The 14,424-nt window shown below is 42.6% G+C and overlaps 1 protein-coding gene, 1 long non-coding RNA gene and 1 pseudogene across 5 annotated transcripts; 2 read left to right on the top strand and 1 right to left on the bottom strand.

Annotated features, from left to right (window-relative positions):
• Nucleotides 1-460: 460 nt before the first annotated feature.
• On the bottom strand, nt 461-3,853 carry LOC104583111. Of its 4 annotated transcripts, XR_002962062.1 has the most exons (5): nt 3,721-3,853; nt 3,527-3,639; nt 1,020-1,711; nt 801-929; nt 461-725 (listed from the first exon to the last, which is right to left on the bottom strand). It is a non-coding gene; the product is annotated as an uncharacterized LOC104583111 (long non-coding RNA). The 4 variants fall into 4 exon arrangements; XR_002962061.1 differs by having other exon boundaries at nt 461-728; nt 801-1,711; XR_002962060.1 differs by having other exon boundaries at nt 801-1,711.
• LOC100824468 lies at nt 3,631-7,076 on the top strand (annotated as a pseudogene).
• A 1,554-nt stretch (nt 7,077-8,630) lies between these two features.
• Nucleotides 8,631-14,299, top strand: LOC100823851 (probable potassium transporter 16). The gene is made up of 10 exons (XM_003562296.4): nt 8,631-8,930; nt 9,720-9,942; nt 10,053-10,304; nt 10,456-10,506; nt 11,095-11,355; nt 11,567-11,619; nt 12,204-12,324; nt 12,434-12,688; nt 12,838-13,637; nt 13,733-14,299. The coding sequence occupies exons 1-10, from the start codon at nt 8,790-8,792 to the stop codon at nt 13,985-13,987; spliced, it is 2,412 nt and encodes an 803-aa protein (XP_003562344.1). The 5' UTR covers nt 8,631-8,789; the 3' UTR covers nt 13,988-14,299.
• The last annotated feature ends 125 nt before the right edge of the window (nt 14,300-14,424 follow it).

Below are 14,424 nucleotides of genomic sequence, written 5' to 3'. Positions count from 1 at the left end.
TTTGCTTTTCATCCTGTCAGGATGCATGGCAACACCAAAACACGACCGATAATAGAGAGATGTTATAACCTCTTGAAGACAGAGCGAGACATCAGTCAAAGAAGAACACGTTGACCATGCACATGGACCCAGCAGATATATATCACCAAAGCAATCAGCTATGGACCATGTGCAGAACCGGCCACGATATGGTGGCAAAATTATATGTTCATTTTTGTAAACCGACTTAATTATATTTTGTAATAATTCAAGTATTTCAAAAATATATGTTAATTTCTTTTCTTTTCAAAAGAACTGGTTCCTGTACAATTGCAACTTTAGCTATTACGTTTTTACTTTATGTACTATTCCCTCATTTTCAGATTACGAAGCATATCTAACAAATTGCAATTACCAAGAAGTACCTAGTTGAGTGATATGCCAAGTATCTAATATATACTAAAAGCAATACAAGGGGTATTGAGGAAAGTCTCCACGTGGATTCACATCACACCCAATTATTCTAGCCGTTGAATTTGAAATCTAACAATCAAGATTTAATGAGTGAGATATATTTGATCTGGTAGCAATAAGACATCAAAGTGGATTAATGCCCACGGAGACCCAATATGTTATTATGATTAATGGTAATTAAGTCAATATGTGTTTTTATTGGGCCAAACATAACATGCTCTCTTAGGCAGCAACTACAGTAGCCATCATGAATCGCCGTCCCTCTAGGTGCTCTGCTGAGAACATTGCAAATTGATTAGCCACAAATTCAAGCTGCAAATTGATTTGAGGAAGTACTACTGTCTTACCGTCTGTGCCATCTTTTGAAGTTGTCCGAGCAATGAAAGCAGAGTATGGAAGTGCTCGGACATACTGCTGTATTGGATTGTGTAGTATGTCCTGCACCAGCTTCTGTACCTATTTTTGATCTTCTCGTTCTGAAATATATCAAGCAGATGCCTCCAGTACTCCGTTATTCTCCTACAAATATTTGTATATGCGTCTGAACAGGAAAGTATTCGGAGCACCTTGACAACATCATACTGATTGTAATATCTTGTGTATGACTCTGCATCCTAGATGCTCCAAGTCTGCATTATTTGACAGTTACAATTGGACAAAATTTACAACCGTAGTTCCAGGACAGGTAAGAGAGAAAACAACTAGAGGTATTTATGGGTAGCATCCCATCTACAGTTGAACACTGCAAAATGAGCACAGGGATGAGAACAGAAAGGACATATGGTATCAAAGGACTTGTGCAACATAAATGTGGTTAAGTCACCAGTGTTATATGACTATTCCCTTGTTAATACAACATCCAACTTTCTAGTTTGTACTGCTGGCATGTTTATCATTTTATCAAGCAATGAAGGTACGTTGTGGAGTTCAAAATGAATCGTAAGTATTTGTCAATAGTGGGCTGGAGATGTAGACTGAATCACAAGGTAATGTAGCACAAACTTACACCAGCAAATAGTTACAGGATCCTAGGAAGAGACCCACAGATATCGATGCCAAACATCTGAACTCCTCTTGCCCCACGATCTATTCTTGAAGAGGTTACTCCAAGTTTGTTGACCACACATTCTGGACAGAACCAAAGTACCTGGGGTAGGAATGCTTTGTTGAGATCTTGAATGTTATGCCCATGGCTGCCATTGCAGCATACCAAGGTCCCATCCATTCCACATATTTGGCAATCTTCACTGTTGCCGTCCTGCGAAGCATTTGGTAAATCAGTTTCTGGCTTTGATACATTTGGAGCAGTTTCTGAGCTCTGTAAACCTTCAACCTTATTTAACACAGAAGCCTTTCAGGCTCTAGTTGGGACTGCTCTTGACCCAGCCTCAGATAAAATTCTAGAGTCTGTATCATATTCTATGTCCTCATTGTAGCCTTCCCAAGCCTCCAGTTCAGCTTTGAGTTCTTCTGATTCAGCGGCATGACCACAAAGTATTTGGAGGAGCCTAAGCTTAATTGTATGGCTAGGAAGGTTCTACGAAAACTCTTGGCCCCTAGACTCTTCATGCAACCCATTATATAGAGGTACTCCAGTAAGAAAGTTGGCCAAGTCAATGCATCTAGCAATGCCCAATCTAGCACACCCCCCAAATCACTTCTTCAGTGTGACAGCATATGCAGCGGTGGTCAGCATTTTTTTGATTTGCTTGTTTCTGAAGATAATGCAGGGAGAAGGGTGATCCTAATTAACTATGTTGTGCAACTGAACAAGTGCAACACCATTTTACCTTTCTGAAGAGGGTCTCTAATTAACCATGTTACATCGATACTGGTAATTCATTAATGAAGCAAGATTTTCCATGCCATTACATTGTTTTTCTTAAGAAAAATAGTAGCAAACTGAGGTAAATGCATTGTGAATATATATACCTAAGTGGCTCAGGTTCATCCGCCCCGTTGTCAGCATTGCTATATGTAATTAACCAGGAGGGCAAACAAGATAAAAAAAATTCAGGCTCATGCATGAATTCAACAGTTTCCAGAAGCAAGTATTTGTAACAAAGTGTTACTCAAGTAACCGTCACACAGTTTATATAATTTTCCATACAACTACCAAATATAAGACACTAAACACAAGTGAAAACAAGCAATTCCCTGAATGATGCTCTCTAAGCATTAACTAAGGATCGTGATAACTATTAGTTTGTGTGATGCTAGGCATTCTTGTAATAGTGTGCTACTCCCTCCCATGCATGCTAGTGTTTGAGTACCTGAAACCCAAATAAATCCAACAAGAAAACAAGTGTGAGTAAACTACTCAGCCAAGTACCTTATGGAGGTGAAATGATAACAAATAATGAACTAATAGCAAAACTGAATTAAAACCGAAATCTGCTATGTGTTGTGCCGTCTGAATTTTATGGTTTCCAGAATAGACACATCCCCGGATTAGACACTTCCAGTGTCCATCCCTCACCGGACTAGACATATTTGACAAAGGTTCAGTTTGCCTCCAGCGTAACATACGGTACTCTCTAAATTAAACCTATGCTAGTACAAGCTGCAATATCCTAGCCCATGCTCTGTTAGACTAATCACAAAGATCACAGCAATAATATTTAAATTGTCTCTTATCTGTCACTACCAGAAAGTTGCAATCTCCTGAACAAGTCGACCAACCAATTAGAGTTAGAAAATAACATAGCTGTCTACTTCCGGAGTCCTAGTAATCGAAGCAGCGAACCAAACATAGCTGTCTACTTCCCGAGTCCTAGCACACGCATCATTTTTTTTTTTTGAGGACACCTCAAAGGGGCAGGGAGCTCCTGCATTGCATTACAGAAGAAATAGAGTCGCCCGGTTAATTAGGAAAAACCGGGCGAAAACCCGAGCACACGCATCATCAAATTCTACAAAGAACGATCTAGTAATTAGCTCAGATCTAACCTACTGGACACGGCTGTTGCATCCAATCCAATTGGAACAGCTAGCAGATCGCTGCCTAACCCAACTCAAAAATAAATGAGCCTGAACCCAACACAAGTTATAGGTGCAGGCATCGAATACAAACCTGACCGCAATGAACAGCCTTTGTTCTCAACGAAGCTACGGATAGCACTCTCTAGATCGCTGGTTCTGTCAGCTACCTGTTTCCTCTCCTCTGATGAATCCTGAATCCGCACCCTGCACAAAGAAATTCCATATCCGTGAAGATCGAAATCCAAAACTCAGTAATTATAATCGACTTGAACTCAATTCGCCCACCTCTTGAGCCAACCACCAAGTGCTCTCCCTCCCCTTCCGCACGCTTGCCTGACGCTCCCACGGCGTCCGCCGCCAAATCAGGCGCCCGGTGACAACCCAGGAAACCAACCCGAAACGGCCCAGTATGCGCACTGTTATCCAAAAAAGCAACGCTGCCCCCACCGCCACATACCAAAACACTGCCATCGAACGATCGGAGATCATAAAATCTGCGTCCGGTCTCTTCTGCTCTTCTCCCAAATCGCACGACCATGTTTATGTTGCCGCACGGGAATTCTTGAGGCTGCGCCCGCCAACCATCTTTTATCCCGGCATGCCTCGCGGAACCAGTGGAGCGGTTGTTTGAGGTCTACCGTGCCATTAGCAGATCTGAGCTCAAGCATATTCTGGTCCCCCTCGAGCTCGGGCAGGAGTACGAGTTCAGGAGGGATCTCAAGGTCCGGGCTTTCAAGACATACCACGTCATACCGAGCCAGGTGAGCTCAGTTTTTGGGTTATAAGCATGCAATGTTTTGATGGAACGATCGAGGAAATCATCTCATGTATTCTATGCAGGGTTATGTGATATACACGATGAATCAGAAGCTGAAGCAGGAGTTCATTGGCCTCCCTGGGACTGAGATCAAGCGGCTCAAGTTATCAGGCGTGGAGGTCTGTGCGTCTTGGTGATCGTGGAGTTCGAATTAAAGCACAATCTAGTAGCATGTTGATTTGGCATGGGCTTAATTATATGCCCCCTGATCATTCACCAATTTGTAATTTGCAGATCACAAATACAGTGTCCACCCCTGAGATTGCTTTCACTGGTGATACAACATCAGAATTTCATTCTTGATCCGAATAATTCAGATGTGTTGGAGCAAAAATTCTTGTTGTGGAGGTAATTTGTTATCACTTGTTACTTTGCAGCTATTTTCTTAGTTTGCACTGTAGCATGCGACCAATTATTACAGCATTAACAGCAAGTAGAAACTGTACTTAGGGCATGTACAACCGTTTAGACAATTGTTGTCTGCAAACACATGCCATGTCACAGTAAAACAAACAACTTGTACTGTCGTACAATGGTCTATCTTTTAGTTTTTCTGTAAATTTGATGAATGTATCCATAAATCATGCGGATCAAGCATGAATTTGATTTTTATATTACATTTTGTGCTTGTTTAACAGAAAGCCTATAACATACACATCACAATATTCCCAAGTGCCAATTAAAGTAATTACCCTAAATGTTTTATATGCCCTTCGAAACATGTAAGATTTCCACTGCTAAATGTTTTATTTTCTGTACTTGTTCTCCTTTATGATTTTTACAGTGAAATGTGCACTATGAATTTCAGAGTACTTTTCTAGATAACTCCATTTCAGTTGAGCATGCAAGAGAATATGGGCACACACACTTATTTGAGGTATTTTATTTACCAATTATTTGAGATATTTCAAACTTGTTTATTGAAATTCGCAAATGTCGAATACTTTGTTGGCAACACAGGTGGCAAGCCAGTCTGAGAAGCTTGGAAATAAAGCTATTGTACTCATGCATTTTTCTCCTCGTTATACTTCAGAGGTGGGCTGATATTCTAACCATTGTTTCGGTTCCATCTGTTTAAATGCTATGGTCAGCTTCATTTCTTTATTATTTCCATTTTGACTACTTCTATTTGCCTATTATATCATAATTTCATTCATATTTAACATACTTTGTTTCTAGCGAAACATCTCTTGGTGTGGTGGTGGAGTTGTTGGTGTACGACTCCACTTAACAAGGTTCAGATCCTGGTGCATACAATTATGTTGCAGGGTTTTTCTTACGGTTTTCCCATGGAAGAAAAGATACTTTGTTTCCACACGGCTATCCATGTTTTTGTTCTAATCAGTGCCACCTACAAGTTTTTGTTCTAACCAGTGGGACGAGGGCAGATATGGGCCTAGAGCCACTAGGGCCATGGCTGTAGGCGTGGCCCAAATCTCCCAAGTACCCCCATTGAAATTTTGACCCACAACGAAATGGCCCTAGTGGCCTAGATAGATATTTCAGTTCTCCCAGCCCACGAGCCCAGGAAACATGTACCCGCACTCCTGCAGCCACCTGCGCCTCCATCGAGTCCCCGTCGCCTTTCGTCGTCTCGGCCTCTCTTCCTGATCTGTAGTTCTCGCGAAGAATAACCTAGTTGTGCCTGATGGGCTGCCAGCGGCCAAATCGACTAGGGGCACAGTTGAATCATCGGTGGAGATGCAAATTGACCGGCAGCCGTATTAATCGGTTGGCGCGGGCAGGCCACACAAGGCAAAATCAAGTAGGAAAGGTGAGAAGGAGGCGATGCGGCGCCGGCAGCCGCTCCATCGTGGCATCGTCGCTGTGTAGCCCGGGCATGCGCGCCAGCCACCGGGATAGCGGCCAACTGCCACAGGTACATGAAGCAGACAAGCACAGATACATGAGGTTGTTTAACATTTCTAATACACTGCCACACAGCACTATGGATTCATCATTTCATACTCGACTGGTCGTGGGTACAAAAGCATAAAAGAATAGAGGAATTGCATGAGGTACATATCACTTTTCTGTTGATCCAATGTATGTAGTACATGTAGATACAGAGATTTGTGAAACTAACCATCCACACTTGTTCTGTTACCATGTGCTACAATTATGTTCGAAGTGCAGAGGCCCTGAAGAGCAATTAGCAGCAATGATGATTATATTGTAGTAGCATGTTTTAGCCTAATTTTCTAGACTTCGACATTTAAGAGGAGCAATGAAATATCTACTAAATTATGCATTTATCCTTCGCTTTCATTAATTATCGCTATGTGAGCCAGGTTTAAGTTCTTTTCACGCTTAACAGTGGCACTCGGAGTTGAAATTTACCAGCTCCGGCACTAAGTGGGACCAACATGAACGTCCCTTTTCCACATGAAAATTAGTACCTATGTTGATGAAATATATGGTAATTGGAAATTGGCATATTTATTTTGCCCTTCTATGAGGACTTTGGGAGAACAAAATCTCATGCGGACTGATTTTTCTGTAGGAAATTGATGCAGCAATAAACACATTGTCACCGGCGCTCCGAAGCAGAGTTTATGCGTTGAAGGAAGGTTTCTAGAGAAAAATGAACTGGAAAAATAAAGAATGTAATACTTTGGATCAGATGAGCAAGGAAAATTTCCAAATTGGATTGCATAGGTGTTTTCACTACACTACCCAATGCAACGCTCTGATGATCAGACAATTTGTGAGGAATCTTTTGTTTTAATTAGTCAATGCTTCCTTTACCCACATGATATTGGAATGATGGAATAGTGAAATGTGAAACAACCCATATTGTTGCAACACTTCAATTTTTTTTTCAGAATCTCTCCTCTTATTTTTTGGATTTAGAGGAGTGGGCTGGGTGAGTTTTTCAGCGCCGGCGCCCTCATTTGACGTTTGGGGGGTTGGCTGGAGATGTTCTAACTAGTCATGTCAAGACACTGTGAATGCCCATGCCTGCTTCTATCTTAGTTGTGCTGTCACACTCGAGTTCCCATCTAATTCGGCATGACTAACACTCTTACAAAGCTCCACAACTACACGTGGTGAGATATCCAATTCACACGTAGTCGTCCTAAGTTCTTTGTTACAAAGGTTCTTTTTTGACAGTTCTATGTTAAGTTTAGTTAAGTTTTCAAGCTTTATATAAAGTATGTGTCCAGAACAACTCAATCTCAGGCATGAACAAGTAAACGTTAAGAAAGTTCTGCAGGTCCATACTATTCTGAGGTTTATATTCAAGTCGAGTGCCGTTGTTTACTTGCCCTTTTTTCTTTTGTTTAGGTCTGCTCTGCAGGAAGCTAGAAGAACTCTTCTCTGTTCTCACATGAAACTTTGAAATTTTTGCAGCATGTCATTTTCAGCCTAGTTATGGCTCTGTGTCAGCCCTTGGTTTCCTTTTTCTTTTTTTAGGGTTTCTTTTTTTGAAAAAGGGAAGACCTCGACCTCTTTCTTTTTCTGTCTTAGCTACTAAGTTTTTTTTTTTTTGTAAACTCTTAGCTAGAACTTGAACTCACGTCTCATGTAACTAGAGCTTGATGGAGTACACACAGTATAAGATGCCAAGTTTTGTTTTTTCTGCTCTGCTTCAAAATAAAAATAAAATGCCAAGTTTTGACGGAACAATGTTTGGGGCATTGACATATCTTCCATCTCGGCTCATTGCATAAACGATCGCTTAACCAAAGCCACACGCCTAAAACGATATTAAGTTGGGCATTTGGAATTGTATACAATCAATCAAAACTACACATATTTTCTAGTCTAACAGACTCTGAGTCTGAGGCAGTGCTGGTTTAATTTTCAATCCAGCAATATGTGCAGTGCAGATATAAGGACCCGTGCACGTACAGGCCACGAGTACTCCGCGGCGGCATAGACCAACTCCGGTTATCCAATCCCTACAAGGCCAAAGATACAGTTAGTATGTTGAACCTGACAACATACTGAAAAAGATTGATACTAGTACCCCCAATATTTAATGGGCCAGATGACAAAGAGGAAACGAGGGGTAAACAAGTGGGAGCACGATTCAAACGATGGAGCGCCACATGGACTAACGCTGAAGTCGGAAAATACACAGCGTTGGCGACTTTCAAGTCGCAATTAAAGAGTCGTGGAGTAAGTCAAGATTGACGATCGACGTGTGACTAGTAAACCGTTGCAGCAAGCAAGTAACCAGAAGCAGCCAGCGAGAAAAAAAAAGTTTGATTTTGGGTGCCTTTCGACATCGAATTACTCAATAAAAAAAGAGAGATACGTCTGAACTTTCCTGGCTGCTGGCTGATGCTGAAATGTTTGAGAAAAGAGAAGTCAGTGAACACAGAAGCTCTTGGTTGCCCGCTTTGCTTATAAAAGGCAGTATAAGCAGCTCAAGGCGGCATGAGCTTTGCAGGGACGTAAGCCACCCACACACAAGGCTGCTTATAAATGGCAGACTAAGGTGGCGTGAGCGTTTATATTTAGGTTGTAAAAGCTACAACGCTAGCTGAAGAGAGCAAGAAGTAAATTCAGCACACGGCTGCAGAGAGAGATGGCGCTGGCTAGCGCAAGAAGTAGCCTGGAGATCGTGCCCTACAGCGGCGATCTTGAGGAGCCGCCGGTGGACGTCAAGCGGCAGGACTCTCTCTTCCGTGACGCCACCAGACCTGCCCACGCCGGCCACCATGGACAGGTATCCATATCTCTACCTTCTCCTCTTGCCTCTTGCATACATTCTACATATTCAAGGCCTCTTAATCCTGCTCAATGTTTCCAAGATCATTTCTGAAACAACACTGTATATATCTTTTCTTAAAAAAAAGGCACCATATATTTGCTACCGCTTCAGTGGCCGAGATCAACGTGTCATACTGGATCTTTGTCGTCCGCGGCTTCCACCTCCCGCAGTTCATGAATTTGGTTATATTCTTACACATTCCAAGTGAATTTGGTCATATTCTTACACATCCGCACACTCAAATTTTTTTGCCGGGTCCGCATCGCCGTTTCTGGTGTTCCAAGTTCCGAGTCGGCACTTTTGGACCATAGCGCGGTGCTCTAATTAAACCCACGTACGGCCCGATCGATGGAGATGCCTGGATCGAGCTGTGGGTTGGAGAAGCAAGGAGCGTGGCTTAGCTGTGTGTGGACTACTGTGGAGTCGTACGTAGACTAAGCCGTGTGTGGCCGAGCAACAACGGTACTACACGAACAAGCAAGTCGCACGTTCCGATTTCCGTACGTGTTCGACGTTGACGAGCATTTGCTGCTACTTGCCGTACGTTGCTCGCCACGACTCGGGCAACCCGGACAAGTTGTTCTTCTTCCTTACTCCGTAGTACTACTACGCACACAAGTTTCTAGACAGGATTAATTATAGTAAACTGATCGACTTGTAAAAACGATCGTACGTAGGCAGAATTTGAAACGGAATGCACTGTGGCTAAGTCTTTTTGTGTACATACGTACATACATACTACAGGATAGCTGGTTGAGGACGCTGCGGCTGGGGTTCCAGTGCGTGGGGATCCTGTACGCCGACCTGGGCACGTCTCCGCTCTACGTCTACTCCAACACCTTCAAGTACGGCATCCGCCACGAGGACGACGTCCTGGGCGTCCTCTCCCTCATCATCTACAGCTTCCTGCTCTTCGCCATGGTCAAGATCGTCTTCATCGCCCTGCACGCCAACGACGACGGCGACGGTGCCTACATCCATCGATCCTTCAAATTTGAACTAAAACCACGACGAGAATTATGGGACGGAGGGAGTACGTAGTTGATATACTTCTGATGTTGAAAATTAATGTCTCAGGTGGAACGTTCGCTCTGTACTCGTTGATCTCGCGCTATGCCAAGGTGGCCCTGATACCGAATCAGCAGGCGGAGGATGAGCTTGTGTCAAGGTACAACAACTATGGGAAGCCGTCGGCGACGCTGAGGAGAGCGCAATGGATGAAGAACCTGCTGGAGGCGAGCAAACCAGCAAAGCTTTTGCTCTTCTTCCTCACCATCTTTGCCACGGCGCTCGCCATCAGCGACTGCATGCTAACCCCTCCCATCTCCGGTACTACTGATCTTCTATATAATATACCTGATCATATACGGAGTATAGTTTTTACGCAATGCATGTTGCTTACGAACTAACAGTCAAACTTAAGTTGTTTTGGCCGGCTCGATGATCTTAATTGTTTTTCCTGCTTGTTAAATCTTTTCAGTGCTTTCGGCGGTGAACGGCCTGAGGCTGAGAGCACCTCATCTCACAACAGGTACAAAACAAAATCACTGTGCTCCCGGGACCAGCATATAACAGTACTAATAAAGTTGTTGAGATCTTAGTCCACTTATGTAGTCAATCAAACCTGGGAAGTCATTAGGGAAATGTGTCAGCAGTGAGAGAAGTAACATGGCCACCGGCAATATACTAATTAATAAACGATGTGCATGCACATGTCTAAAATGCTACTGTGTATTAGCCTTCTCTGTTTTTCATAATTATATATACATGTCACCTATCACAGAGATCGCGTTTAACTTGTGGAAAATTTAAAATTATGACAGTTAAGTCTAAACTACTTAGCTGCAAATGTTGACTATCTCAATTAATTGCCATAAACTTCTCTTTGAAGTTTCTATTATGAGCTCTAGTCTGAGATACGGATATGGGGACCAGCCTATTGTTGACCCTGAGTAAGCTATACTAAAAATAACAGTCAAAGTCTGAAGAAATCAGGGAAAGATCGAAATGAGTTTGACCAAGTTTAAAGTACATTTATGAATTATTTTTTAAAATTTCTCAGAATCGATAATTCAGTATGCAGTAAATTATCTGAAACGATTTGGTTACTTGTGAACAGACCAAATAGTATGGATCACAGTGGCAATTCTGGTTGCGTTCTTCGCGGTGCAGCACCTCGGGACCGACAAGATTGGGTACACATTCGCTCCGGTTGTTGTCGTGTGGCTCCTCCTCATCAGCGGCATTGGGATCTATAACCTGATCAAGTACGATATCGGCACCCTTAGAGCATTCAACCCGAAGTACATCATCGATTATTTCCGAAGGAACAAGAAAAAAGGATGGGTCTCACTTGGTGAAATTCTTCTTTGCTTTACAGGTACACCACCAAATCAGCATTTCTTGATGATAGTATATGTGATACTGCATTCACAGTATTTCCATTATTAAAGTTCTTATGATACCCATGGCTATGAAAAAACTATTCCTTGTGTAATAATTTGCACATACAAGAAGAAGACATTAAACAAACTATGTATAGTTGTAGACAGCATTTGCTGAACTGGAAAGTGTTGTTCTGTTTTTTGCAGGCACAGAAGCCCTCTATGCAGATTTAGGATACTTCAGCATAAAGTCAATTCAGGTAAAGCATGAAGATCAGTTATAATATTAAAAACATTATATTTTCCCCTGTATTCTACTTTATCATTTTAATTACTTATATACTATTTCTAAGATACTCCAAAACAACATGAAAAAACTACAAGTTACATAGTTTAGTATATTCTAGAAATACCTTAATATCTGTACATATAGTGTATAATATTTTAAAAACTGTGCATAGTACCTAGCTACAAAAATAGTATATAAATATTACTGCAAACTATATGCTCTATGATATAACACCATGCAAGATATATACTACGTACTCCCAATTATGCTAAGAGGCCTCTTATGATAAATACATACTTACCTAAATTTTATGAACCTTGACTGCCTCATTTCTGATGTCCTTCTCTTGAGTGTTGAGTCTTGACTTGGTATGAAGGAGAAGAAAGAAGATAGATCTGTATTCGACTATGACTTGGTATACCATATAAAGTCTTGTGTACATCTTGATCTTATAACTATCAACGTATCAATACGAGTTGAGTTTGTGAAGCCAGCACATGCTGATGTGTCCTTCTCTTGAAGGAGGAGTTGAATAACTTCTATTTCATGTTTCAGCTGAGCTTTAGCTTTGGCTTGCTCCCATCGGTGTTGCTCACTTATATTGGGCAAGCAGCTTACCTGAGGAAACACATGGATATGCAATACATACCCAACGCTTTCTTCAATTCCATTCCAAGTATGTAATTAATCCAGGAAATATCTCAGTAATTTATATTATAAGTTAATTATTCATCAAGATTCAAGACTAAGATGGTGGCCCTCTCGACCCTCCTCTGTATTTTCAGGCCCTTTGTTCTGGCCAACGTTCGTCCTTGGGCTTACTACTTCAGTCATCGGAAGCCAAGCCATGGTGTCGTGCGCCTTTGCAACCATGTCACATCTACAGACACTAAGCTGTTTCCCAAGGGTGAAGATACTGCACACATCAAGGCGTTATTCAGGCCAACTGTACATCCCCGAAGTCAACTTCTTCCTTTGCCTAGCTTCTTGTATCGTGACCATAAGCTTCAGGACAACTGGTTTCATCGCCAAAGCACATGGTAAAAAATGAATCCAAAGTCCAAACACATGGAACCCCCAGTTTTTCTTACATGTTTTCTATGTTCTTGATCTCTCTGCATATATTATCACCAATTAAGGAGATACACACTATATTGTCCCTAGCTAAACGACATGTACTTTTGTGCAGAAATATGTGTGGCCCTTGTGATGGTGATCACAACACTCCTGATGACAATTGTAATGCTGCTAGTATGGAAGGTAAACATATGGTGGATCGTGGTCTTCTTCGCCGTATTCTTCTCCACGGAGAGCATCTACCTGTCGGCGGTGCTCTACCAGTTCACCAAGGGGCCCTACTTCCCCTTGGCCATGTCTGCCGTTCTCATGGTGATCATGATCGTGTGGCACTACGTGCACGTGAAGAGGTACAAGTACGAGCTCCAGCACACGGTGTCGCCCAGCGAGGTGAAGCAGCTCCTGGAGCGGCACGACCTCAAGAAGGTCCCGGGGCTGGGCCTCTTCTACACGGAGCTGGTGCAAGGCATCCCGCCCATATTCCCTCACCTCATCGACAAGATCCCCACCGTGCACTCCGTCATCGTCTTCATATCCGTGAAGCACCTGCCGGTGCCCCACGTCGATGTCTCGGAGAGGTTCCTCTTCCGGCAGGTGGAGCCCAAGGAGAGCATGGTGTTCCGGTGTGTGGCTCGTTACGGGTACCGGGACACCCTCGAGATGGCCAACGAGTTTGTTGCCACGCTTGTCGAGTACCTCCAATACTATGTCCGGGACCTCAGCCTCTACTGCACAGCCGAGCCACTCAAGACGAGCTACCCTAGCATTCGGATGGACAGCTTCCGTTGGGAGAAAAAGCCATCAGGGCATGGCCATGGCATTCATGCGGAGGAGATGCTTACACCGATCCAATCCTTTTCTGAGCTCACAATGCATCAAGTTGGTATGAGTAGCCGACTGGCACAATTCCAGGTGATAAATTTACATCAGTTGCAAATCATTATGCTGCAATATATATGTTGCTAGATTCTAATATACGTGTCTCTGTTTTCACATAATTAAACTAGACGGCCAAGATGAATCTAGAGGAGATGTTGAAGATTGAGGAGGATCAAAAGGTGATCCAAAGGGAGGTGGATAATGGTGTGGTTTACATACTCGGGGAAACTGAAGTGGTTGCCAAGCCTCATTCCAACCTCCTTAAGAAGATTGCTGTAAACTACATCTTCAACTTCCTGAGGAAAAACTCGAGGAAAGGAGAGAAGATGTTGTCCATCCCACGTGGGCAACTGCTCAAAGTTGGCATCACATATGAGATCTAAATTCATTCAGAAACAGGATTGTCAGATTGATTATGTGCACAAAGTTGTAGAACTCTGTAACATGCATGCCAAGTATTGCGAAGAGACTCTGCCTCTGTTGGTTGGTGCCTTGGTGGGATTGCTGATGGGCCTGCGGGCATGCCTACATATCAATATGTGGGTAGATATAGATCGTCCTCTAGCTAGAAATTAGGGTCTAGCGGATGCCACCGTGATATACATATGATATGTTGTATCTTGTATGCAAATATACTCCTTCAGTCGTGCTCTGGTACACTCTTTCAATAAGTTTTAAAAGGGTATTCCAGTCCATCAGTGGTAATCTACATTAAAAGATTTTTTTTTCCTAAAAGAGTGAGCGTCCCAGCATCTGCACGACCGATTTACACAGCCATAGATCAGAATGGTCCAATGCTAAATAAAGGAATATTCCATCG

The sequence above is a fragment of the Brachypodium distachyon genome, chromosome 1 (assembly GCF_000005505.3).
Source record: "Brachypodium distachyon strain Bd21 chromosome 1, Brachypodium_distachyon_v3.0, whole genome shotgun sequence".
NCBI classification, from domain to species: Eukaryota; Viridiplantae; Streptophyta; class Magnoliopsida; order Poales; family Poaceae; genus Brachypodium; species Brachypodium distachyon.
Note: the sequence above shows the minus strand (reverse complement) of the source record. Positions and strands in the feature narration are given on the sequence as shown.

What these genes read in the sequence shown, in the direction of transcription:
- LOC100823851 (XM_003562296.4), top strand. Translation starts at nt 8,790, where the DNA reads ATGGCGCTGGCTAGCGCAAGAAGTAGCCTGGAGATCGTGCCCTACAGC. An exon ending in TCAGCATAAAGTCAATTCAG is followed by an intron (nt 11,620 to 12,203) that starts GTAAAGCATGAA and finishes TTCATGTTTCAG; the next exon opens with CTGAGCTTTAGCTTTGGCTT. An exon ending in GCCGACTGGCACAATTCCAG is followed by an intron (nt 13,638 to 13,732) that starts GTGATAAATTTA and finishes TAATTAAACTAG; the next exon opens with ACGGCCAAGATGAATCTAGA.